The sequence below is a fragment of the Thermobia domestica genome, chromosome 1 (genome assembly GCF_964235325.1).
Source record: "Thermobia domestica chromosome 1, izTheDome1.hap1.1, whole genome shotgun sequence".
Lineage (NCBI taxonomy): Eukaryota > Metazoa > Arthropoda > Insecta > Zygentoma > Lepismatidae > Thermobia > Thermobia domestica.
In genome coordinates, this window is record NC_137454.1 from 120,452,747 (window position 1) to 120,479,964 (window position 27,218).

General features: G+C 36.9%; 1 protein-coding gene across 1 annotated transcript; it reads left to right on the forward strand.

The window, feature by feature from the left end:
* The first annotated feature begins 470 nt into the window (after positions 1-470).
* On the forward strand, positions 471-23,118 carry LOC145666556 (uncharacterized). The gene is made up of 3 exons (XM_081733889.1): positions 471-555; positions 14,252-14,483; positions 22,580-23,118. Coding segments are annotated over exons 1-3 (339 nt in total). The 5' UTR covers positions 471-553; the 3' UTR covers positions 22,685-23,118.
* Positions 23,119-27,218: the final 4,100 nt, after the last annotated feature.

Here is a 27,218-nt window from a genome sequence, read left to right on the forward strand (position 1 = left end):
AATAATAATAATAATAATAATAATAATAAATATATGAATACAATATTAAAGACCAAACTACATTGAAATATTTAATCCAATCAAATTAGTGTTTTCATAGTTAGCGCCACTACAAAATAGTTTTATGTACAAGTCAGAGTGACTTTTCTGCTAAGAGGAGTCAATGTTTCATGAATGTAAGTTTGCCCCTAGGGCAGGTTAGCACGATAAATTTGACTATCCTCATTACTGCACTGAAAACAAATATTCTTTCTGAATGCTTTTAAATAGTAAAGAATATACTAAGGATGTTATAATATCTTTGGAATATACGTTATTTAAGGCAAATATTTTTATGCATATTTAATTTTCGCCGTGTTAGTCCTTAGTATTGAACTAGAAAATTAATGTTATCTCCTAAAAATGTCTCGTCCAGAAATTAAACTATCCTTCTATAGCTAAATAATCCTTGATTTTTCGAATATTCAATTGTTTCTTGTGGTATTGTAGTGGCCATACTTGATCATATTACACCGTAGGTGTAATACGCCATGTGGAATTTATTGTTTATTGCATGTAAGTTCTTGAATTTTTTAAAAAATATTTTCTTCCTAATTGTTTCGTTACACAAAAATTATTCATGATGTAGCAGCTATATGGTATGAACTAACTACAAGCAGACATATGATTTTAAATTGCAATCAATAGATTTTGTTCTTAAGCTTCCTTGATATTATTACGAAAAAAAAATAAAATAAATAAAAGACCAAATTTCGAGAGAATTTTCACAATATAACAACGTTTCAAATATTTTTTAAATTATTTTTATACAACACTTGAAAGAATTAGCTGTCATAGTTAGCTAATAGACCTATAACGAAGATATTGTGTAAATCGCATTTTTAAATTAAGAATAATTTTAAGGACAATGTTTAGCAGGAGTCCAGCTATTTTTTCTAAAAGAAATGTTACAATTTCGGAAGTTTCTGTTCACATAAGGTTAATTTAGTTTCGGTTAGGTTAAGTTAGATTATATTAGTGTAGGTGTCCAGCATGAATTTTGAAAAAATGATAGATTTTCACTTCTTTCTATTAATATTAGGTTAGTTTAAGTTAGTTTAGTTTAATTTAGATTAGGTTTGGTTAGTTTATGATAGGTCTAAGTACTTCAAAGTACGGTGCTCCCATTTCTACCGTAAATTTTATAATTTTTACGTACTTTTGGATACCTTCCGCTAAACATTTACCAATTTTAACAATAGGCATCTAAATTATCTTCTCACTTTGAAAGCAGAGTTAATTTCTTGCATTATTTTGCTTTTCTGAGTATTCAGTAAGAACATATAATTATTAATTGTCAGTCACACTTTGACTGGGTTAACTATGTATTCAGGGGGCCAAAATTAGTTAAAAACAAAATGTTACAATTACAGCAGAAACGAGTTGTTGTTAAGGAAGGGTAATTAATATGGGAGTAATCAGTGAAGTGAATAGATTAGAAATGCAATGTGTGTAATGGAGGAACACAAAATGTTGCCGGGGGCGATATATTAGGACTGGCTCAGGAGAGTAATGCTCCCGGAAGTAGGAAGGAAAAACGGTTCTGAGTGGTTGGCGTTATCTATGTCTTGCCACGTTGCATTCAAATAGGAGAATTCAGACGAATATTGTTGTCGGTCCTCGTGGCTGAGTGGGCTAGTGCTATATGCTAGTAATAAAAATCTCTTTTGGCGTGAGTTCAAACCCGGCCCGAGGAAAGTTTTTTTAAACATTTTTTTACATTTTTATAACACTTTTTAAATTAAAATAATACTCAAAAATGTGATTTACTTACTTTTGTGCAGATAAGTAGTAGTAGTAGTAGTAGTAGTAGTAGTAGTAGTAGTAGTAGGAACGGCTTAGAAGCCCCGCAGGGCTCATTTTGTTCCCCTTGTACTAAATGATATAGTTTTTGTGCAACTTAAAACAACTGACTAAGATAGCGCGTAAAACAGCTGGCTAGAGTAGCGCGCGAAAAAACGTACTTCGAGGAGTATTACTCTCCCGAGCGGGTTGTGATATATTTTAATTACGTTCGACCCTAGCCATAGGAGCTAAATACATGGTTTTGATTGGTTGGAGTTTTCCGTTTTTCGGCATGTAGCATACATATAACACAAATCAAACGCTAGTTGCTGTCGGTCTTGGTAGCCGAGCATGCTATCAAGCGTGCTAGTAGTGAAAACCGCTTTTGACATTTTCATAACACATTTATCATTAAAATAAAATTAAAATAATATTCATTTGCTCTTGTACGTAATATATAATGCATAAATTGTACTTTTTCCACCATTTACCTAGATATTTCTGCTTCCCTCCCCTTGGGGTATAGTTAAATTTACATGAAAGTTGCACCATCGGGTCGTGACGTAATGCCACATGGTAATTAATTCACTTTGCACACACGAAGTCTTTTTTTTATTATTATTACGTCAGCGCATGGGTGCAAAAAGACCTCGTTGTTGACGCACCGAAAAAAAAAAAACTTACTCTTATAACTTGATTGATAAAAAAAAAGTGATTTACTTACGTTACGAAACATAGCTGAACAAGCATCAGCGAGCGAAGGGGGTTAGAAGTCTTGCAAGGCTTTTTTAATTCCAGCCTTGCCTCCCATGATAATAGGGTAAAGGCGCCGAATATGGAATACTTTTTGTTTCTTCTTTATCTCTCAGAAATGCGTATTCCACAATAAAAATATTACGCATCATAATACTTGCGGTCGCAAGACAAAATAGAAGAATGAAAGTTTGTTCCACATTATTGTTTTTTTTTTTCTTTACAATATTACAAAATTGAAAGAAACTCAATTCCCATATTAGGCACACTCCGCTCCTAATATGAAACACCACCTGTTCTTGAAATGGAATACAAGAACAAAATATGCGCGTCTGCCTACAATGTGACATTTGGATAATTCGAGTATGTGCACAATACCTGCTCAAACCTCCCATCCTGAGTGAGGTTTTCCCTAGTTTTACTCAGTTCCATCAGGCCGGGATTATACATTTCTTTAGGCCAGGGCAGAGTCCTCTCCAATTCGTAGATTTATCTTAAGGGCTGATGTGATCTCGGAGTTGGTGGCCCGAACACTTTCTTTGTTCCTTTCCTTGAGCTAATAAATTTATTTATTTGGTTATTTACGAAATAAATTTATTTATTAGTTGAAGGAAAGGAGCAAAGGAAGTGTTCGAGCCTCCAGCTCCGAGATCCCATCGGCCCTTAAGATAAGTCTATAACGAATTGGAAAGAACTTGGCCCTGGCATCAGGAAAGTACCATCCCGGCTTACGCCTGGAAAACACACTCAGGATGGGTGATCTGAGCAGTGATCGTGCCCATGCTCGAATTATCCAAATGCCGCATTGTAGGCATTGTGGCCTATACATCATATTTGGTAGGTCTATAAGGCAAGGAAACAAAAACTTGCATAACATTCTTAAGATAATTAAAAAAAAAAAAAAAAACAGAAATACCAGAATTTTACATAACAAAGATAATTATCGAATTTGACTGAATTTATTCATTATTACCTATGTAGGCTGCTGTAATAGCTACTTATTTTAACTTTTGGAATAGCTATAATTTCTTTTACCTTGTAATAAGCATGTTTACAAAATACAACCAACAATAAAAATAATAAAACGAAATATTCGGGGAAGCAAACTACTTGTAACAAATAAAGTTAAGAAAATGCCCTATATAAAAGAAACATTTCAAACATACTGGATTAGCGTGTTTTAAGGCTTCGAAATTTTGATTCCAGTTTTACTTCGCATTACAATGGCCACAAACATACAGGGTGTCCGGAATGGGACTGACCAGTTTTAAAAGTGTACAGTTTTAATATAGTCAGAGATACAGAAGAAAAAAAAATATGCATTTTACAGGAGAACTCAAAAAGTTTATTTGATCTTACAAGTCATTCTAACTCAATGAACTCCACGTGAGTTCCATTTGTAACTCTTACAGTATCTAGTCTGAACTCAATCTTTCTCCACATTTTCTGTAACATCTGAGGGGTTACTGAAGCAATCGCATTCCTAATACGGTTCTTCAGTTCAAGATTACGCATCTTTTCAGCAGAATACACAAAGTCTTTCACATACCTCCACAAGAAAAAGTTCAGGGGGTAACATCAGGACTTGAACAACACTTGTCTCTGTAAACCACCACATGCATTGCGCCTTTTCGACTGCCGACGCCATTTTTGTTTATCGGCGATACTAGCGCCGTTACCGGTAGTTGTTCAAGTATGAAAATTTGCTGAACACAACTTTTTGAGTTTTCCTTCAATATGAATGTTTTTTCTTCTTTATCTCTGACCATATTAAACCTATACCGTCAGTCCCATTCCAGACACCCTGTATTTTTCTCCACCTTTCATGGCACAGATTTCATGGACCATCTTTTACAAAATGGGCATTTTAACCAACCTTCCTTCTCTGCACTGAGAAACCACAATTTACCACAATGTCCAAATTCCTCATCATCATCATCAGTAGGATCGCTCAAACTGTCACTATCTTCGTTTAAGTCACTCACTGACTCTTCGGATTCACGACCTCCTTTGTAGTCGCTTGATGTTCTTTTCTTTGGCTGGCGTTGGAAGACTAAACGTTTTCTAACTACTTGCGAGGATGAGGCAAATGCCCATTGTGATGAAGTAAAAGCAACTTCTAAATCGTTTTTGTGGAGTGCTCGTAACTACTTTCGCCTCATCTGGCTTTCGACCACATGTGTTACAATGCTGTGGCTGTAGTTGTGGTAGCGGACTCACTACTTCAATCAGTAGTGTCATGTTCTCTTCGCTTTGCACTGTAGACGACACGACAGTTGGGACATCAGCATTCAAAAAGTCACTTTCATCAAACACAAGAGGTTTGAGTTGATATATTCCTGTTTTTCTGAGTCCGTTACCTAGTATTTCAACAGTGGCAGCACGGTTCTATGGTTTTCCAATATGGGCATAAACTTGATACATTGTAAGAGGCCGAATGGGGTTAAGATGAGCAGGCAACCAGAGACTTACCTCCTCTGAATAATAAGCCTTGAATGGATGCATAAATGCAACGTCTAAAGGCTGTAGTTTGTGTGAGCAATGTGGAGATAGACAAATTATAGTGACGTGTGATTCACGAGCTAATAAAAGAACATCCTGATTTCTAGTATGCGAAAAATGTTCATCCTAGAGTAGGAGAACAGGATATTCTGCATCGGGCTTTACGAAACTTACAAAATGTCTGAACCAGAGGGTAAACACATCCATTTGAATCTAACCTTCACTGAAAATGAATCCTGGAGGAGTACCATCAGTTATCTCCTGCTCCATGTGCTTACGCGGAAAAATTAAGTGGAAGTACGAAAATTCCACCTGCGCTTACGCAAGTCATTAGTATTACTAAACTGCCCCTTTCGGCTAAAGTCAATACACCTATTTGCTTTTTTTCCTTCAACAATAAAACCCTAGAATATTTGGTCTGCATGATAGTTATTATTATTTTTATTAGGAATGGTTATTATAATTAGGAATATTCCATATTAGGACCCAGATAGTATTCCATATTAGGAAAATCACAATTTTGGATAGTTCTCCTCCTACACACGCTTGCGTGATTCTCTTTGTACTGAATCTCTATGCTCTTATGGTACACTATATAACTAACTAACTAACTAACTCTATGGCCTATGGAACCCGGAGGTTCAATGCCGCGTTCACAAAAGCTCTCCACTGACTTCTATCCTTAGCTAACTGCATCCAGTTTCTACTTTGTATTCCAATCTCTGCGAGATCCATCTTAATATTGTCCTCCCATCTGCGCCTAGGTCTTCCTAATGGTCGTTTTCCGATTGGTCTTCCAGTCAAGACTTTGAAAGCGTTTCTACTTTCTTCCATTCTAGCTACATGACCCGCCCATCTAAGCCTCCTAGACTTGACGACCCTAACAATGTTTGGTAAACCGTATAAATTATGTAGTTCCTCGTTATGAAGTTTCCGTCATTCCACATTCCCGTTCCTCTTGGGTCCGAATATTCGTCTCAGGATCTTACACTATATATGTAATCTAAATATCACAAACTCAACAATAGCACATAACTCTTTGCGTACATTCAGCAGGCTCGACAGGTACGTCCGAAAAACTCAAGTTCTTCAGAAAAATATTCTGCAACTAAAGAAAATGCTTTGTAATCGTTCGGCAACAAACCCTTATGCGCAGATTGAGGGTACAGGTTTACGTACAGTCCACTTGGTAGCAACACATAGCAGACAAAATAATGCGGTATTTCATGTTAGGAACGTATTTTATATATGGCGCACCCACCCTACCACGTGACATTACCTCACACTCTGGTGCGCAACTTGGATGTAAATCTAACCTTACCCTCTTCCTTGTGACCAACTTAAAAGCAGTTGGGTAGCGTAGTGAGTGAAAAAACTATATGCTGCCAGGGGAGGGCCAAAATTAGTTTTTAAAAAAACTGAATCCGTTGTCGATCTATACAAGCCGTGAAGGTAAGTACAAAATTAAACTTATCGTGTAATACCTAACCTAACCAAAATCAGCAAAAAGTATCATTAAAAAAAAAAGTATACCCCAAAAGCAGAATTTATCCCTTTAACTTATTACAGTAAGTGCTCAGTAAATACTATTAAAGATATAAGGATTAAATTAGAAAGTTGGTCGGCCGTTTCTAGCAAAAATTTGAAAATTTTTCGGGAATAAGCGGATAATTTGCTCGTTTATGTGCTGAATAATACGTAATGAGAACGAAAGTTGTGCAAGCGGTTATAAACATGGAACAATTTGGCAAGCGGAGTGAACTGCTTAGCACATGGTTGGATTGTGTGAAAGTAACGAGCATTTGTATTCTGAACATGGCAGTAAATGTACAACCTAACCTAACCTAAAGAAAGAAGACCAGTAACAGCATTCGTCCACGATTTTTTGCTAGAGATAGGAGAGTTGTACAAATCGAAGTACTAAGGTAAGTGAGAAGTGAACCCCCCCCAAAAAAAAACTAACTTCTGTAATGAATATGTGATAAGTTATGTTTTATTGTTATTTTCTGTTTCTGGTTTACTTAATATCCAGAAAGAGTAATAAGCGCAGAATGGAGGAAGGGTACCACAGTGTTATATTTGATTCCTTTTGTTAACTTACTACTTAAACAGCCTCATGAAACAAACGGATAGTGAATTATATATTCATTTTATGACAGCGTTTAAAGAAAATATGAATTTGCAGAGATCACCTCCTAACTGCTTGGGTTGCCATGGAATGTAATGAAAAAATTTTCGTGTTTCTGACAGAGGACGAAATGACTTAAGAATAAAGCCTGTAGAGTTAATTAGAATATTCTCCAATTAATACTATTTTACAGAATTCGTAATTTTATATAAAAGTTCTCTGTTAGTAATGATATCAGTAATATTTTAGTGTACTATGAACGTTAAAATAATAATAGTAAATAGACAAACACGGTGTGGTACAGAATTTGCGCGTGGGTTTAAATGGTTTGTAAACAATGTGTTTTAAAATAAATGTAATTAATTCTAATTTAAACTTGAAATACATGAATAGGAAATGTGTTTACATTAGTGAAAATGCTCTACGACTGGGCCACCGTGCTCACCCACCCCTGATTAATGAAATTGAATGACCATGAAAGGGTCAGAATATAAAGGAAACGTGAGAACGTCAAGAGAACTTACGGACATTACGTTGTTCATCACAACAAATTCACATGGCCAGGAATCAAACCAGAGACCTCTCGTACCAGAAATGATCTCTCTATCACTAAGGTACTGTGTTTCCTGTATTTTAAGGTGTTTATTCTCTTTGGTGAGACTTTTTTTTTTGCTTATTTTTGAAGTAATGAATACGTATAGTTATGAAAAAAATCTTTGCTAAGAATTCAGCATTGACTGACTATGGACATTCATCAAACATGGCGAATTGCCCATTATGATATGTGTGCTGTGATGCGAGTAGGACGATCAGCTACCATGGAATATGTAGACAATATTGACAGTGAAAGATTCTTCTTAAGGGAGTATTAAGGTTCGACTATCGCCAACAGATGGCAGCACTTATCCCCTATGTTTCCAATGTTTGTTGTAGGGAATGACAATATTCACAAGAGTTGACTACTCAAACTTTCTCCAAAGACAAGTAGAATCAGTAAAATTAGTGAATAATTCGTGCACTTTTTTTTTATTTTTGTCATATTCATTGTGCAAAACACGTAATTTTACTCTTGAGAAGAATGGTTCAATAATAAAAGTATATCAACAATGAAAGCAAGAAATTATACGTCTTTGGCTTTCCAAGCGAGGCATCTAGGTGCCAAGTCTATATTCAGGTTATTACTGTTCTGTGGACGCAGATCAGGCAGATCTGAATCTAGGGCGAAGTGTTGAGGAGAGGATTCAGAGGGTTTCACCCGATTAAGGACGTCTTTTGTATATTTTCGTTCTTCATCTCATCTCATTTCATTTCCTCTCATCTTCATTGTCAGAGTCGTCTAACATCTCAAGGGATGGCATCCTGTGGCCATCCGGGACTACCACCGCAACCTCCGGATCTGTCTCTTGAACCTACCTCGGTGGGCAAGGGGGCCGACCGCAAGCAGAAAGCTACATCTCAAGGCAAGAATACCGGTAGATCCTGCTCTCGCACTCCCGACAAAACTAACAGCACTTCTCATCAGCCGCCGTTTAAAAGCCATCACACTGTTAGTGACTCCGAACAGTCTGTTAGTTCAATGAATCTAGACGACGACAAAGAATTCCCATCTCTTCAGGATACCTCTAAACCGTGTCTGTATTCATTTTTACTCACCAATTTTGACACCAAGTTTGACAATACAAAACTAGCCTTCCAACAACTGGTAAAATATCTGCCACGCGCTTCTGTAGCACAGATAGTTCGCACTCGTAACGGAATCATTTTCAAATCTTACGATTTTCAAATCAAAATAGATTTTCTACTTTTTTTAACTACTGTGCGAAATAAGTGCAGCTTTGAAATCTTTGGTAAGCACGCCAGTATGAAGCGCCTGGAACCTAAAGAATTTCGACAAGCACCGCCACCACGTAAAACCCCGGCTCTCTCGGTTGTCATTAGAGGGGTTGACCTTCTCTATCCGACGACGAGGTCATGGAAGAACTTACTCTTGAAAGACACTCCATTCTAAAATGCCTTCGTATTAAAAACGACCAAGGAGCTACCTATATGGTACGAATATTAACCAACTCTCAAACTACTATTGATGATCTCACTCATGGTGCCCTCATCTATAAAAAGAAACATCGAGTAGAGCCATCGAAATCGCCGCCACCTTTACCATTGAGGTGTGAGCGCTGCCAAGCATACAATTCATATCCAACATCGAAAGGCACCCAGCCAAGCAAGTGTGGGTACTTCAGGAAACGAAAGCTTGCACTAGCCTGACGAAGCCACCTCAATGCTCTACGTGCCCGGAACAACACCCCACATATAGCTATCGCTGCAAAGCACGGCCAACGGCCGAACCTTTAAATCCGGAGCTCACTGTTCCGCTGCGACCTATCCTACCTGACATTCAACACAATGTAGCACCACAACCTCTTGGCGAAGCAATTTCCATCCAACAACTCCTTTCGTTCTTTACCATCGCATTGCAAAATATTCATCCTTTTCTACGTCAACATATTCTCCAGGTGGTCAACCACGCAGCTCCCATCATCTTTAAATATTCTTTCCAAGCTACTTACTCTGGACCTCATGTCTATTTTCATGCCACCCCTCTTGAGGAATTACATGTCTCCTCCGCCACTTCCAACACTACTCTTGCACCTTAATCATGGGTATTTCATTACTGTTTCTTAATATTCGGCCACTTACTTCCCAGTACACTCTCTTCGAACAGCTACTTCTAGAAGAAACTATTCAGGCTTTCCTTCTGAACGAAACTCTCCTTACTCCATCTATGACGTTCAGGATACCTCGCTATACCCTACTCCGTTCTGATTCTACCATCGCAGCACGCCGAACAAATGGGGGAGTGGCCATTGGCTTCCATCCTTCGATTAGTCACCGCCAATATCATCCTGCATTGATTAACGTTCCAGAATATCTCATTACTACGTTATACTTCCACTCCCTTTACGTTACCATAGCTACCATATATGTACGCCCTGGACACCCCATTCCACGCTCATTCTTTCTTTACATCTCGAATAACTTTAAATATTATAACATAATGGCCGACATCAATATTCACAGCCGTCCAGATAATCAGAAACAAAGCTTTCTTGACTTCATTACTACTCATACCGCCGGCTATATTTTTGATATACCTAAAGCAACCAGACCCATCACGAATACAACACCTGACGTAGTTATTTCTTCTGGCAATCTCTTCGAGCGCTGCACACTTGAAGTGCTCGATTCCATAGGTAGTGATCACTTTCCCATCAAACTTCATATCGATCAACCGCAGGCTCCTACTCTTCGTTCGCTACCCGAACCTCGCCGTGTTCCACGATTTGATCAAGCAAAGTGGAATGATTATCGCACTACTATTGCTGAAGACCTGATTACCATCGAGCCTCCTACTACCGAAGATGGTCTCTGAAATCACATACACCATCCATTACGCTTCTGACCTTCATATACGCACAACTGAATTACCCAGGTACCAACCACGTTTACCGCCAAACTACCTACCTCTCATACATCATTCTCGCGAATTCTTTCGCGAATATCAGCGCACTGGTAACCTAGAAGCTCTCAGTCATCATCACCAACTTCAGCGCACTGTGCGTAATTACGTCAGGGCACATAAGCTTCGCAATTGGGTGAAGACGTGTAACAACTTAGCCGAAACTTCACACCCTACTAAGTATTGGAAGCGATTTCATATGTTAACTGGGAAGCTTACTCGCACACCATATCCGCTGTTAGTTAATAACCAACCATTACACACAGATGAAGAAAAAGCGAACGCCTTTGCAGACCACCTGCAGACTACCTTCACCCCGTTTCCATCTTATTTTGTTCAAAGACATCCTACTGATCGCTTGAACTTATCATCTCCATATCTACAACCCAGTGCAGCACACATTCTTCCAGACAACAATCCTCTCACAGCTCCAATTTCTACATCTGATATCGCCACCGTCGTAAACCGCAAGCGCAACACAGCTCCTGGCATCGATTGCATAACTTATCGTCATATCAAAGAGGCTCCTTAATGTTTTCTACTGCTTCTTTCATATATATACTCTTTTATTCTCCGGACCGGTTACATCCCTTGTGACTGGAAGACCTCTTCCACTCTTATGTTTCTTAAGCCCAACAAACCTCCAGATTCTGTTGCTTCTTACCGTGCAATACAATTAACCTCCGTATTTAGCAAAATTTTTGAGAGCATCATTGTCATCAGACTACATCACCATTTTTCTCAATATAATCTCTTGCCTGTACACCAAGCTGGTTTTAGATCTAATTTCAGTATCAATGATCAATTACTCAGACTTCTCAATCTCATCACGAATCATTATAACACTGCTCGGCCTTCATGCCTCATTCTTTTTGACCTAGAGAAGGCGTTTGATTTAGCCCTCATGTTCAAACTTCGCCGTTTTAGGCTTCCACTCTCCTACCTCCGTTATTCCATTTTCTTTCTAACAGCCTATCTTATGTTACCATCAATAGTTCTTCATCACATCCGATCTTTATCCATTCTGGTGTACCTCGAGGCTCCTCTCTCTCGCCTCTTCTCTACCTTCTGTTTGTAGCTAATATGCTAACCCTTCCTCCAAATGTTCATACTTTTCAATATGCAGATGACACTGCCTTTCTTTGCACGGCCAGAACTATTCAACAAATCAATTCTGCACTCCGCCTAGCAATAGACTCTTTTCTCCGATGTTGTGTTAAGTGGCGCCTTCATATTAACTCGACTAAGACTCAAGCTATCGTCTTCATACCACCTCGAAAACGTTCTCGAGTTCAGAAAAAAACCAATCTACTTAATCTAGAGGTTCACGGCACACGAATATCACCTACTAAACAGGTTACCTATCTTGGTATCATAATCGATCATCACTTAACTTGGCGGCCACATCTTCACGGAATCATTCGTAAAGCGTATGCTCGGCTCAATTTACTAAAACGTCTAGTTGGTACCACATGGGGATTGCAACCCACTACAATCCTTAATACGTATAAGGTATTCTTACGTCCAGTTCTAACTTATGGTCATCACGCTTGGATTGCTGCAGTACCTTTTCTATCAGAAATTACAAGTTCTTGAAAGGCACGCATTTCGTCTGGCTTATAGGATCAAACTTCCCAGTCCGACGCAGGAGCTTTACGACCGTCTCTCTTTTCCTACCATTCTCCGTCATCTTGAACAGTTGCGACTAAAGTTCATCACAAACCGATTTCAGCAACGTCATCCATTACTTCTGGATACTATGGATGCCGACCGCCACTATGATTTAGGATATCAATTTTCTACTTGCCCTCTATCCCTACTCTTCTCTTTATATCTCAAAACTATTCCACCAGACCATCCAGATTATTTTGTCGCTTCAGCTTATTCTTCTGATCACCTTCCACTTCATATATCAACTACATATGCTGCACCGTAACCTATTGTGCCAACAGGGCTCCACTTGTTCACATTACTGTCCAGAGCGGCCCCTGGACAAGAAGATAATCTGCATTCGTCTCACTAACATATCCTTGTGTTGTCCTGTCATATGCACTTCATTGTCATTTTTTCCTGTCCTCATGATTATGAACAAAGTTCATAATGTCCAATGAAATTGAATAAAATGCAATAAAAGCAATAAACTGAAATTATGATCTAAAAATAAAATAAATGATTCTTTCCGCTTATTCTTACTTCCCATTGACCACCTCCAATATCCTTCCTTCCTCAGTCTCTGCACTCCTCACCCCGGATAGAGGGCGTAACCCTCGCAAGGGAGCCTTCGGCTAGCAAAAAAAAACAACGTACAAAAAAAGAAATTATATCACCCCTCTGTATGAATATGCAATTAATGAATGAATATTAAATATATATACAACTCTTAGACCAACAATATTAAAGTTAGATCCAACTTTTATATCTGAAACACTTACCCGAAGAAAGGGCAAAACCCTTTAACCGGGCCGACGGACAAAAAAAAAACACGAATTCTCTAATTATTGGTTCAATTTGTCGTTGGACAAAGTTGGTATATTCATATTTTGAAATTGATTCAATTACTGTGAATATTGTGACTTCCTACAAAATATATTGGAGAAGGGGACGTTGTGCCATCTATTACTGATTAGCGATCCTTTAAACTCACCTTAATAGTGGAGAAGACTTCTTGTACGAGGAAGAATCAGAAACTAGGGTTACAAGGCCGATATTGCTGGAGTTTGGTTTGTTATAGAGGAATAAGGAGTGTGCGGTAATTGTAATACATGGAGTTGGCAACTGTGTAGAGTTTCAGCCACCCGCCACCTACGGCGACTCGTTTGAAAAACTGATCTCACTAAGAAGTTCGCTTAGTTATTCGATTTCTGTGGGCGAAACATGTAACCGCGACTGAAATTCACCAACAGCTGGTAGAGATTTACTGAGAGACTGTAATGTCATGTCAACATGTCGCAGAATGGTGTCGAAAGTTTGCGGCTGATAGAGAAAACGTCAACGACGAGGAGCGCAGTGGCAAACCCAGCCACAACGTAACAGGTTGGAACATACCTTGCGTGGAGGAGCTGATTCATTATAACAGGAGCACTTTCACCTGTTCCCACACTTGAAGGAGCACCTAGGAGGCCGTTGCTTCGCTTCGGACGAGGAGCTTTGTGACAACGTGGCTGAACACGCAACGACAGGATTTTTATCAGGAAGGAAATCTTCAAACTCATCCCACGATGCGACAAATGCCTCAACCGATATCGACACTACGTCGAAAAATAACTTTATGTATATACTATATGTTGGTTGTGTTGATTTGCATGAAATAATACATATATACACGTTTCACTGCAAGCTTTGTAACCTTACTTTCTGATTGCCCCTCGTAATATCGATGGATTGCTGCACAAACAACCTTCTCCTTGTTTCATGTTACCCTGCGAGAAGGATTCAAGCTGTCGAGCTACTTAAAGTTGGTCTCTGTACTTAATACTTTTTCAAATGATCTACGCGTAATGATATTAATATATATTTTTGTTGTACAGGTTCTCGTGGTTCTTTTGGGTAGCATTTCACATAGTAATGGTGCTTCTAGTCATTTTGGTGGCATGTAGTCTTGTGGACACGAGAACATATCCAAGGTCGTCGACCGAAGTGGACCTACATGCTGGCTTAAGTGTCACCGTTGCGATTCTAGTTATCCTACTGCTGGCGATGATAGTTTGTATGATACAACAGTATATGCTTCAAAAGCATAGAGCCAACAATGAAAAACTGGTTAGTATTTAGATTATACCATCGTTTGTATGGCAACAGTGTGTTACGTGTTCTTTTTAAAAAATCAAATTTAGGATATTACAACCTACCCTTTTGATTGATGAAAATCGTTAAAGGTGCCAAATACATGCGCCATCTTTGTTATTAGTCTATTGATTTATTTAAGTAATCTAGTTCTATGGATAATGGAAATTCATTTTCACAAGGGAACAGACATTTAATTATACTTGAAGAATTCTTCTCTTCTCAGGTCAGCCATTTTTTTTATTGGCTTGGCACAACTATCCACTTTTCCTTATCCTGAGTTAGTCTCGTCATTTCAATATACTTCTTCTTCCCTACATCTTGTATTATTTCGTCTACATATTGCAATCGCAGTTTTCTTCTAGCTATTTTCCCTTCTCCCATTCTCTTCATAGCTATTAGGACGATTCCTCCTTGTCCCATAAAGTCAGTTATACATTATCAAATATTGCATCAAATATTTCAGCAAAGTGGAATTTGAACATATACAATACCAAGTTGTATGTAACTTTTGAGTTGGTTACAACCTTTGATACAACTGATCTAAAATAGAGCATGTTCTATTCCTACCCAACATTGTACCAAAGAAAACAAACGAAAATCATTGTGCGATGGTGCTAAACGTGGACACTGGAAGCAATTAAAATGCTTATTGATGCCTACAAGCAGCATATAACTGTTTTATATAACTGTAAACTTAAAGAATACCACAATTAATACAAATATAAAGAAGCCTTGTGAAGTTAGGCTGGCAAACCCAGAGACTACAGGTTGGTGAAGGTTCACATTTCACATCCACGGTTCATATTTGCAGTTTCTCGTATATTTTAAATTTTAAGATTTAAACAGCTTACTTTTAAATAACTCCCTCAAGCGAGTATCGCGTTGTACTCCAGGCCTACCAACAAATGTAACAATTGAATGAAGAAATGTAAACAAATGAGCAATAACATTAAATTTTTATTTGATCATTTATAGTGCATGTAAAAGTTTTAGCCAACTTATTTGACTAAATGACTATCAGAGATAAGTTTGAAACAACATTTAATGGAAAACTATGACCATGTATAAAAGGGGTTAAATATGTACGTACAATCATTCTATCTCAGTTTTTTCGATATATTTTCCCGTGTAGTCCTTTTTTTTTCTCCTATCATTTCCAACATTCTTTCATTCAGTACTTCTTCTAGGCATATTTTGGAGAGATCTGTGCCCCCTCCCGGATTTGGCCAATCGCCTCCCAGAACTTACAACTAAGTTGGCATTGCCAATATATCAAAATAGTGACCCATTGCAGCCCCCTCTAATTTTGATCCTCAACTGTACAAAATTTTCTGGAAAAAATTCTGCTTTCATTTGAAATCTTATTCATACACACTCATTTAGTTTTCAACATCATTCTTATAGCATCACATTTCTTAAGCTTACATTCTGGTTTTCCATTTCTCCTAGAGCCCATGCCTCATTCACCATACAACGCCACACTTCATAATAATATGCTTTCATCATTTTTTTTCTTGAGATTTATGTCGGTATTTCTGATCAGAAGCTGTTGTTTTTCTTCGAGTACCTTTATCGTCTGAGATATTCTGGACTTTATATCTTGTTTGCACCTATATTATCGCTTGTAAGATTACTTCTTAAATAGCAGAATTCCTTAATCTTTTTCACCGGATGATTTCCCTTATAAATAAATTCAAAATATTAATAATTCCATTTCATTTGGGAGAAAAGTGAAGAATAATTCGGCATATAAATCAGTGGAGTAAAAGAACAAAATTGGCGAACATAAGCTACAAAAAACGTGGAATGACTGGAGATTCGTCAGGTTATTAAGCTATTTTTATTCTATATTGTGAGTGTACAACTTGTCTATTTCCTTTTAAATGTTGGAATTTATGCCCTTTGTCGTACATACCGTACAAGTGTCATAACACCAAGGTTGCCTGCAGAACAAGAGTTGAATCTGTCTGGCGTCGGAATGTGTTTCTCTTCTATTGGAAGCTCTGTCTAATCTCGTCTCGGGGACAATCGTACGTACACGGTCAGTCATAAGTCTTGCAATATTATGGTACGCAACATACCTGTATTTTTTACAGTGCAATGAAAACAGGTTAATATTCAAAGTATAGGTTGTCGTGTTGGACTCTCTGCAGCCAACTTTCTGCTAGTTCCTCGATTTCACGTCGAACCACGTCACGAATCAGGGCAATCCCCCCCCCCAAGAATAGGATATTTTTTATTTGATTATTATTCCACTATTTCTTATTATTATAGTATATTATTATTATTTGTAATCCATCAGTATCAATATCTAAATAAGTTAATTCTACAGAAGAGCTACTTATTTTCTGTTTTACCTTTTTTTCAATACATTCTTCCTTGATTTGACTTCGAACGACTCCCCCTCCAAAAAAACATTCAGCCTGGATCCGCCCCTGCCTTAGAGGCAAAGAAAGCGGTCACTGCTCGTGGATTTTGGTGAAGATCATTGTAATCCGAAGAAATAAGGTTACGACCATGTACTGAGTGTGGCATCAGTTCGATGCCAGCAAGTTCCTGCATTTTTATTGCATTTCTTCTCGAGCCGAGTGTTATTTTGCGTTATTCTGTTGTAGCAGCGAGCGCTTTGTGTTCACCAATGTAGGATATTTTTAGCGTAGTGCAGCATACACCCGCACCAACTGTTCGGAATAATAGGTCAGCACTATGGTATGACCGTTAGGAACGAACTCGAAGTGAATTACGCCCTCGTAGTTTCATTACACACAGGACATTACTTTATGTTCGAAGCGGCCCTATTTGACGACCGGTTCTGGAAGCTGGATCTCGCTCAACTACTATTTTCGCACATTCACATTTTGGAAAAATATCCACTTTTCTTCGCAGTGATAATCCATTTCAAAAAATGCACATCGCTCGGATTTTGCTACAATTGTTAACACACGACTACTCTCCTCTCATCTTGAGCTAGAGTCAACATATATAGCACAATGTGGACGTTCCTGATGGTTTTCCGAGTTCGTGAACCTGACGCACTCAGTATACTGGAATATGTCGAGTCAGTTTAACAATCGCCGTGTATTAATACTAGTGGATGTATTTTCCTCAATGGCGTATCGTATGTGCTCAAAATCTGTTACTCTGGGGCGGCTGGGCCTTGGATGATTTTCGACATTTTTATAACCTGTCCGGTATGAAATTTCTGGAACCAACGAATTGCTGTGCTGTGGCTCATTGTACATTTCTCTTTCGCATGACAGACGCTTTGGATTGCTGCAGCAAGTTAGACCTGAGTTCGAATTAATGGATTGCTGCAGTAACAGTTCATGTAACGGACATTGTTGAACACCCATCAGTGAAGCCATATCTAGCATCTTAGTGCTAGATCTAGCATAATCCACATGCACTTAGCATCTAGCATCTTGACTTTAGCATCCTGGCCAAATCTAGCATAATTTCATTCTTCTCTCTGGTGAACAGAAAAAGAACGAAAATTTAGATGGTTCAAGGACTGCCGGGAATTATTCCTTTTAGGTGAAGCGATGGTTGGAGCAATGAAACCTGTCAGTATTTCTGCGGTTCTAATTTTTTGTTGAATTCAGAGCAAACGCAAATGTTCAAAAATAGCAAACGTGACTCTGCAAAACATATTTACTTACCCATAGCTTTATTACTGTCAACTGAAACCTGAATGTGTGGTTATCTGGGATGTTTCTGTCCCTTTCAATTTACAACTTGAGAGAGGAGAGATATGACCGTCAGGGGACAGCTAGTAATACACTAAAAGAAATGCTTCAGGGCTATGTCGGAAGCAGCATGTTGTGTATATATTTCTTAAAATGGTATCCATTCATAAAATATAAATTCGACCATCCTCCCCTATAACGTGCCATTTACCATCATTCCTGACAGTATCATCTTAGCTGTACATGAATACAGTTAATACACTTCATTAAAATAATGAAGATAAATACGGGTGGGTCTTTAAAATTAGTTAGTAAAGATAATTTGAAAATCTGGCATAATTTACAAAAATCTAGCATAATTCAGACCCGTGTTTGGCATCATCGCGAGTCTCGAGTGTGGCAACTCTGACACCCATCGTCATTGTCACTAAAACCTAAGCAAAGATACTGAAGAAGTATCTGTCTCGATGTTAAATAATCCACTTGTCACACTACTTTTTGGACCAGTTTGAAATTGTACTTACGGTCGATCACGGCGTACACATGTTTGGTGTTTGGTTTGTTGAAATATTTCAAGAATTATAGCTCTTCCTTGTATCGCTATTTTCGTTTCGCCACTCTGCAAAAAACTGACTTGAACTTGTTACAACAAAAATCAAATTGATAGATTTCATATCCAGTATTAACCTTCTTTTCAAACAGGAAATGGTTCAAATTAGTCATTTTCGGTTTCAAAATTTATCATTATAAAACAAAATTGTAATAAATAGCGACAAGCTGTTTTGCTAATGATTCAACGTCTCAAGGCAGCATATCCTCACTATTTGCAATATTCGACCAAAATCGGAAAGGTTCAAGTTTATTATTACATCCGATTTCAATATTGTTTCTCATAGGAATAAAATGGGAAAAGATATCAAGAAGCTGCTATTTGCAATAAATTCAGCGTACTAAGAATATCTTCGTTATCCCTATATTCAAACAGGAAGTGGTTGAAATTAGCCAATCCCAGTTTTAATGTTTACCATCATAGAACGAAAATGGTACCAGGTAGCGAGAAGCGTTAAAAAAATCCAGCATCTCAAGACAACATATCATGACTATTGCAACATTCTATCAAGACTGGAACTGGTTCAAATTTACTATCCGGCTTCAATACTAATTTCCATACAGAAAAAAAAACTGTAAAAGATATTAAGAAACAATTTTTTGCATTAGGTTCAGGGTCCCAAGAGTATGTTTCATTTCCTCAATTAATCCTTTCTTTAAACCAGAAGAATCAACTGTATATGGTTTCAACGTTGGTCACCATAAAACAATAACGGTAATACATAGCGAGAAGTTGTTTCTAGCAATTGATTCAGCGTCTTAACAAAACGTATTATTACCCATAATACTCTATCAAAATCAGAAGTAGTTGAAATTTACACGTACGGTACTTCTGGTTTCAATTCTGATTTCCATAAAGTAGAGACGGAAAAATATATAGAGAAGTGTTGTTTCTACAATCGATTCAGGCTCCAAGGATAGGTTCCATCTTGTCCGTTAACCCTCTATTCAAACCAGATGTAATAGAAAACAAGTGTTTGAACGTTGGCCTCCATAGAACAAAACGGTAATAGATAGCGAAAAGCTATTTTTGCAATCGATTCAATGTTTCAAGAGAACACCCCACCACTTCCCGTACACTCCATAAAAACCGGAAGCGGTTTAAATTTTTCTAGTAGCCTCCTTTCGGTTTCTATACTTATTTTCAAGCAGCAAAAACTGTAAGACATATCAAAAAGTGGATTCGATACCGATAAGTTATAAGTTATGTCTCTACTTTCATCTATATGTCCAAACCGAAAGTGCTGAAAATTTATGATAGCTGGTTTCACATATTGTATAAAACAGAAATAGATAGCAATGAACAGTTTTCGATTTTAATTCTTTATTACAATCGAAAGTAATATACATCAATTAGCACTTCCGGTTTCAATATTATTGTCCATACAACAAAATCAGTTAGAATTAACGAGTAATTTCTTTTTTATATATTATTATTTAGATTCAGAGTCCGAGAAACAGTTCTAGCTATGATCTCATTCCTCTATTCAAGTAGTTATAGATGTACTACTTCAAGTTTAAGTATCGTATTCTCCTAGTTTGGAAATCTACTGTAGTTTCACACTGTGAAACAAAGCTCACTTGTTGTTTTAGTTTAACATTCATAATTATGCACCCAAAACTAAGGGACACGGTCATAATGAGATGAATGATAATAGTGGAATATAGGATGTGCAAACAAATGGAAGAACCCTAAGAAAAGCACATTTACACTCTTTGTTCATCACAAAACCTATTTGGTTGGAGGTGGAATCGAATCAGGGACTCCATACATTAGAGATGAGCCCACCAGCGTCGGATGTTCGCATTTAAATTAGTTATCCTGTTGTGATCAATTATAACAAGCCTTTGAGATACTTTTAATTAGGACTCTAAACACCAAGTAACGACAAATTACTTTTAGTAATACTGTAGTTAAAGCAATAATCATACTTAAGAGTCTTCATCCTGGCGAAATTAAAATACCGCTAATTTTACAGTAATTATGTGATATCTTCAAATAGATAAAAGATAATCGAAATGTGGAACAAGAGCACCCTAGACAATATTATTTTATATGAGAAACCGTTATCACGACTCACTTGTCTGCTTTCGATTTCGAGCCATTTTGAAAATTCGCGTTTCTAAACAGCTGAAAACGGAAAGCCAGTAGGTGACTTGTGATAATGGTACCTCACGCAAAATAATATTGTCTAGGGTGCTCTTGTTCCATATTTCAATTATCATTTATCATTTGAAGATATCACATAATTACTGTAAAATTAGCGGTATTTTAATTTCGCCGGAATGAAGACTCTTAAGAGACAGGACCAAGTACTCAAGAACCAAATACTCAACCACGAAGCATGGAATAGAAGTTGCCTGAATCCAATATATGAAATAAAATACTGTTTTCTGAGTAGTCTTAAGTTATTGTTGAAGCCTGTAATGAAAATGAAATGAAATTACAGTATATCTTTAGCGTAAAACAATTATGCACTTGAAGCTAAAGGAAATGAATAATGAATTAAAATGAATGATTATGAAATTATCCGGTAGTAGTATAAAATGTGGGAGGAAATGGGAGAATTCCGAGAAAAACCATGGACAAGATGCTGTTCACCACAAACTCATATGGCTGGAAGATCGAACTAGGTGCTCTTCAAATGAGAGGTGAGCACCTCGTTAGAGTAATGTTTCTACGATTGGTATATTAGTAATGGCATTATATAACAAGCAAGAAACGAAAATAACAAAACTGACTCATCGGTCACAATTTAACATTTACAAAACATGTGAATCCGAAGAGCCCCTTAAGATTCCTAGGGCAACTGTAAGTCAAATGTCTAGCAACTGGAATTAAGAGATAGAGAACTCCATTTTAGAATACCGTAAGTACCTACACTAGAAATAACGTAATAACCATGTATCAGTTTTAACAAGTACCATCTCTATTTATGGGCTGTGCCACCAGTGATTGTATGTGGTAGTTGTTAAAATAAGTAGCAGTTTAACATTGTATAACAGATGAAAGAGTTTGATTTATCCCAATGTACATAACGTGAAAATTGAAGTTTAAGTGTTTGCATTTACCTCCATTCCCCACTTAGAAACTTTAGTAAGATGAATAAGTGTTTGAAAGTTAAAAAAAAAAAAAAAAAAGTCTTCAAATTTTTCGAGTAGAATGTCATTTAGTTTCATTTCTGCGTTGCATTCTACGCACATATTAGTATTTCGCATCATGACTGTTTTACTAACCCGCTAAACTCAACAGCACTGCCTCCCGTTTCCTCCCACTTTTTCATTCCACCATTTCATTCATTACTCATCATCGCCGTCTCCTTTAACCTAACCGGCATAAACGTGGGAGGTAAAACTCAAAGATTTCGTTTATTTTTTTTTCAACAACACTGCCAGTAGTCTATCAAGCAAGGATCCCGTATCTTGGGATCAACTAGATCAGGGGTTCTGAATCTGTGGTACGCGCACCACTGGTGGTACGCGAGTCGCTATTAGAGGTACGTACGCCTTATGGTAGTATGGATTAATAATACACTTTGCTGGTACGCCGGTGGAAAAGGTTGAGAAACCCTGAACTAGATGGATGATGTCTATGAAGGAACACAGTTCCTAACCTTTGACCCTCCACATCCTGTTTAAAATTGATAATGGCTCATCAAGTAATTATTAAGATTTTGTGTCTCCGGGACAGACAGACAGACAGACAATGTAAAAATATAAAGCAGTTTTCAGTAATCCAAAGTCTTTAATGTGTAATGTCATTCTCTGCTGCAGAAAGCTGACGTAAGCTGTAGTTGCACGAAGAACGAGGAAGAAAGCTATCATACAGTTGCTGAAGCTCCATCAACTAAAACATCGGAAGTAAATAGAAGTTCTTAAAGAGACCAGTAACACCAATTGCCGCAGTGTAATGTGCTTCAACAAGTGAAGAAACTTTTTGCATATATATATATAGCAAAGCAACGTTCCAAGATTATATAGAATGTATGTACAGAGAAAATGTAGACTACTCGAGTCGTCTGTGATTATTTCTAATCACTGTAAAACTAGAACTTCCTTCACTGAATTTATAATGATCAAAAAAAAAAAATTAAAAAAATACATTTTCTGTAAAACTTCTGCAACAGTGATTAGTTGTAATTATACTGGGCAAACTGTACAAGGGACCTGTATAATGTATTTATTACTTTTTTTTGTCTTAAGTTATTAAGTTCTTCATAACTTTCAAAATAAAATATTTTGACTAAATGTTTGATGTGAATGATGAAACATGTATCTTTCTCTAGAAAATCTTAGTACAGTACAAAATCTTTACAAAGATTATATATGCATTTTTCTTAAATCACCCTATTTTATGTAATTTCTAAGAAATTTGTAAGATACTCTAGTGATATTTCTGCTCTACTTTATATTTTTAAGTAAATTACTTTATTATTTAATGCAAAATGCTAGATAGTGTGTTAATTATCTGTTAAATGAGCTGAATTACAGGTATAACAGTTGCAAAGGTCAAAATGAGTTCAAATCTATTGACAATTATACTTGTCTTGTGACGATATAAAACACGAATCAGTAACAGTCCACAAAAGCGCTGTCGTCCTGTGTTTGGAGTTACTAACTTGAATTTGGTATCTCAAAAGGAAATATTAAGGAATGAAAATAAATATTCACACCAAAACAAAACAATCTTAAAATGTATTAATGCTGTAATACTGCGCAACTGGTGCTGAAACACATTGCATACTTGTGACGGAACAAAAATGCATTTGTTACGTTATTAATTCTTTTCTTATTAGTAGTACTGCCATATGATTAATATTAACGGTTTGTGTAGTAAAGGGAATAGAGTAGAAATAGAAGCAATGCCAGCTTTGCGAATAATGATTTCATGTGACGTGCGTCTGTGTCGGCGGATTGAACACGTGTAATACCTCACACCTGTTTGCAAATCTCCGCACCAAACTTGGTTATTTTTAGATGCATCCAGCAGGTAACATCATCATAATACGTCAGTGGTATGAGTATAGTGAGTAGTCAAAAGTGTCAGGGAGGGGAAAGAGGGAATTATTGAAGGGATTGACCTAGGAGTAATAAAAACACCTGTTTGAGTCTTGGTGAATGATATTAGAGAGTCTTCATCACGATCCGAAGCACGGGACAAGATAATTCCTAACAACTCAGGAGGGAAGGCACCTTGAATACTGAATACGTAGTATTGTGTGTCTACCATTGTCGTATATTGTTTAAGATGTCTTGTGACTGACATGAGATGGAAGTAATACTCTTTTTCGAAAGCAATACAAAGAAGGATTCTAAAACCTGGTTTGAAATGTTTTGTTTCTCAATATTTGAAGAGGAACCATCTAGATGAGATTATAGGGTAGATATCTATATAGGGTAGATATAGATAGGGTAGATATAGGGTAGATATTGGACACCCTTGTACTTCACTATCGTCTTCTTGTAGAGCAGTAGTTCTCAAAGTGGGATCCGCGGGACCTATCAAGGGGGTCCGCGAAGTATAGAAGTTGCAATGTGTTGTAATAAAATGGAATTCATAGCGGTTATACAAGAAGTATTTTTTCAGTTACTAAAAGGAAAGCAATTAGAAATTATACTTACGTTTGTATAATTAAATGTTTTACTACTTTTCTAAATTTCTGCCCAGAATCCGGTCAACTGTTATATAGGACTATTTCAAATGAGGGAAATTCCCTCTTTGTTAGGGCACTTTTTTCAAAAGAAATTATACATTAACTGCACGACGCTTCAGAATTTCATGCATTTCATCTTCAAATGGTGGAAAGCTCCCACCGCTACCACCAATTCCAGATTATTTTCTTTTAAAGGAAGTAAATGTTAGTCACTCCTATTCTTATAAACATCAAGCCTCATCCCAATTCTGGAATTTCTTAAAAAAAAAAAAAAAAAAAAAAAAAAAAGATTATAAACCCCTCCCAAAATATTAATTGACTCAAATTGCGTGTTGTTAATGTAAAATTGTCTTGGAAGACAGATCGCAAAAGAGAAATCTACAAGGACGTGGCTTTAATTCAATCAATGTGTGAAAAGATTTTAAAAAAAGTATATATATAAAAATTATATATCAAAATGCATACATACACAACATTGGTTTTTAACTGCTTTCCTTCCGGGTAAGAACGGTGAAAAGACGGGTTTTAGGACTTTGATATTTTGACTCCAAAATTGATGTTATTCTATTCTATACGTCTTACGTTAGTCTACACAGCAGATTTCAACTTGCGCAAACGAAGGGATCCAAAGTCATAGTAATTACTATTCACAATTGATCTCACATGCGGGATGGCTGCACAAGCAGGATTTTGGGGGCAAAACTTTGACCTCCCCCCATAACTTTGGATCCCTTCGTTTGCGCAAGTTGGAATTGAATGTGTAGACAAAATAAGACATGTAGAACCGAATAACAAATTTTGAAGTCAAAATATCGAAAATACTAAGCCCCTATACTTTTGGCCAAATTTCGACCCTTCCCCCTATAACTTTGGATCCGTTTGTTTGCGCAAGTTGAAATTTTGTGTATATACTAAGTAAGACGTATAGAATCGAATTACATCAATTTTGAGGTGAAAAGATGAAAAGTCCTATAACCCCTTGTATTTTGGCCAAATTTTGATCCCCATAACTTTGGATCCGTTTGTCTGCGCAAGTTGAAATTCTATGTGTATAAAGTAAGACATATAGAATCGAATAACATCAATTTTGAGATAAAAAAATCGAAAGTCCTAAACGCCCTATATTTTTGGCCAAATTTTGACCCCCCCCCCCCCTATAACTTTGGATCCGTTTGTTTGCGCAAGTTGAAATTTTGTGTATATACTAAGTAAGACGTACAGAATCGAATAAAATCAATTATGAGGTGAAAAATCAAAAGTCCTAAAAAACAGTATATTTTTGGCCAAATTTTGACCCCCCCCCCCTCATAACTTTGGATCCGTTTGTTTGTGTGCATACTAAGTAAGACGTATAGAATCGAATAACATCAATTTTGAAGTCAAAATATCAAAAGTCCAAAAACCTGTGTCTGACCGGTATGAACAACTCTGAAACAATAACATTGCACTGCGGTCTTATAACTGTTGAAGCAAAAAAATATTTAAAAAATAAAATAATAATAATAATAATAATAATTTTCCACGAGTGATCAATTTTGAATTAAAAAAAAAACACAATAAAAGTTGGACTTACTGTATAGTTAAATCACAAAGAGAAACTACACTCGATGTTGTTCCTTTTTCTTCAGTAGCAAGATCATGTGATTACATAAGAAAAACACGGTTCAACTGCACCAAACATTTTCAAGCATTTATCGCCATTTTACAGTTTTAACCACGTACATTTTCTTAGCCAATTTAACTCTTTGTCGGTTTTACTTTGTTAGTTTAAGTCTTATTGCATTATTTTTCTTGATCTTTTTCTTGTTACAGGTAATTCTAATTATTATATTTTTAAATACCATATGAAATTTCAGATAACATTGTAAGGGGGTCCGCAGATCACTTTCCGAATGAACATCGGCAAGTTTGAGAACCACTGTTGTAGAGGATTTAAGGCTCTGAGTTTCGCCAGTAGTCGCATGTTTCGTAACTAATCCACAAACTGAACTACAAATAAATAATTTTGTTCAAAGTTTTTTTTTTTTTTTTTTTTTTGTGTTGCTCGCTGTTTCTCAATAGTGGGAATTGTCTTTAGTTTATTGGTATTACATTTCCCTAAAACCACGAACTAATTCTTGGTAGAAGAACAAGGCAATCTTGGAAATATGTATTTAATTTACTGCTAAATATATTCATGCAATATAATTTTTAAGTAATAATAGTGATAGTAAGTTGAACAATTAAAGCATTCTTGGCTTTGCTTCATTTATCCAGGAACTTCACGGCTTACGTGGATCAAGGCTACGAGCGACGTTTAAACGACAAGTCTCAAATTTTGAGCAAGACATAGATCCGATAGCTCAGTGGCAGCGCTCACTTCTCTTGCGAGGGATTCCTGGTTCGATCCTAGCAAAGTGAGTTTATGGTGGAGATCATCGTGTCCATAGATTTTCTTGAGCTTTTCCAATTCATCCATTCCATCCCTCTTATTGCAGGATACATCCTTGATTAAAACGTATTATTCTTGCTTAAATTACACACAGTTTCAAATACAATTGTCATATATCCAGGGTTTGCTCTATATATAAATTTTCTGAACATTGTCCGGAAAATAATCTTGAACGGTTAATGTTGATGTCTATCTTTTAAACAAATGTTCTAATACATTTATAATTTAGTTCTAATGCATTTTGCTTACAGCTGTACATTAAAATTTATAGCACACTAGCCTTCGGCCAGCTGATAACATCGCCTCAGATCCCGGACTTTTTACCTTG

Bases quoted from the DNA above. Each gene is read 5' to 3' on its own strand.
- LOC145666556 (XM_081733889.1), top strand. The intron at 14,484-22,579 runs GTTAGTATTTAG...TCTCTGCTGCAG, and splicing joins GAGCCAACAATGAAAAACTG to AAAGCTGACGTAAGCTGTAG.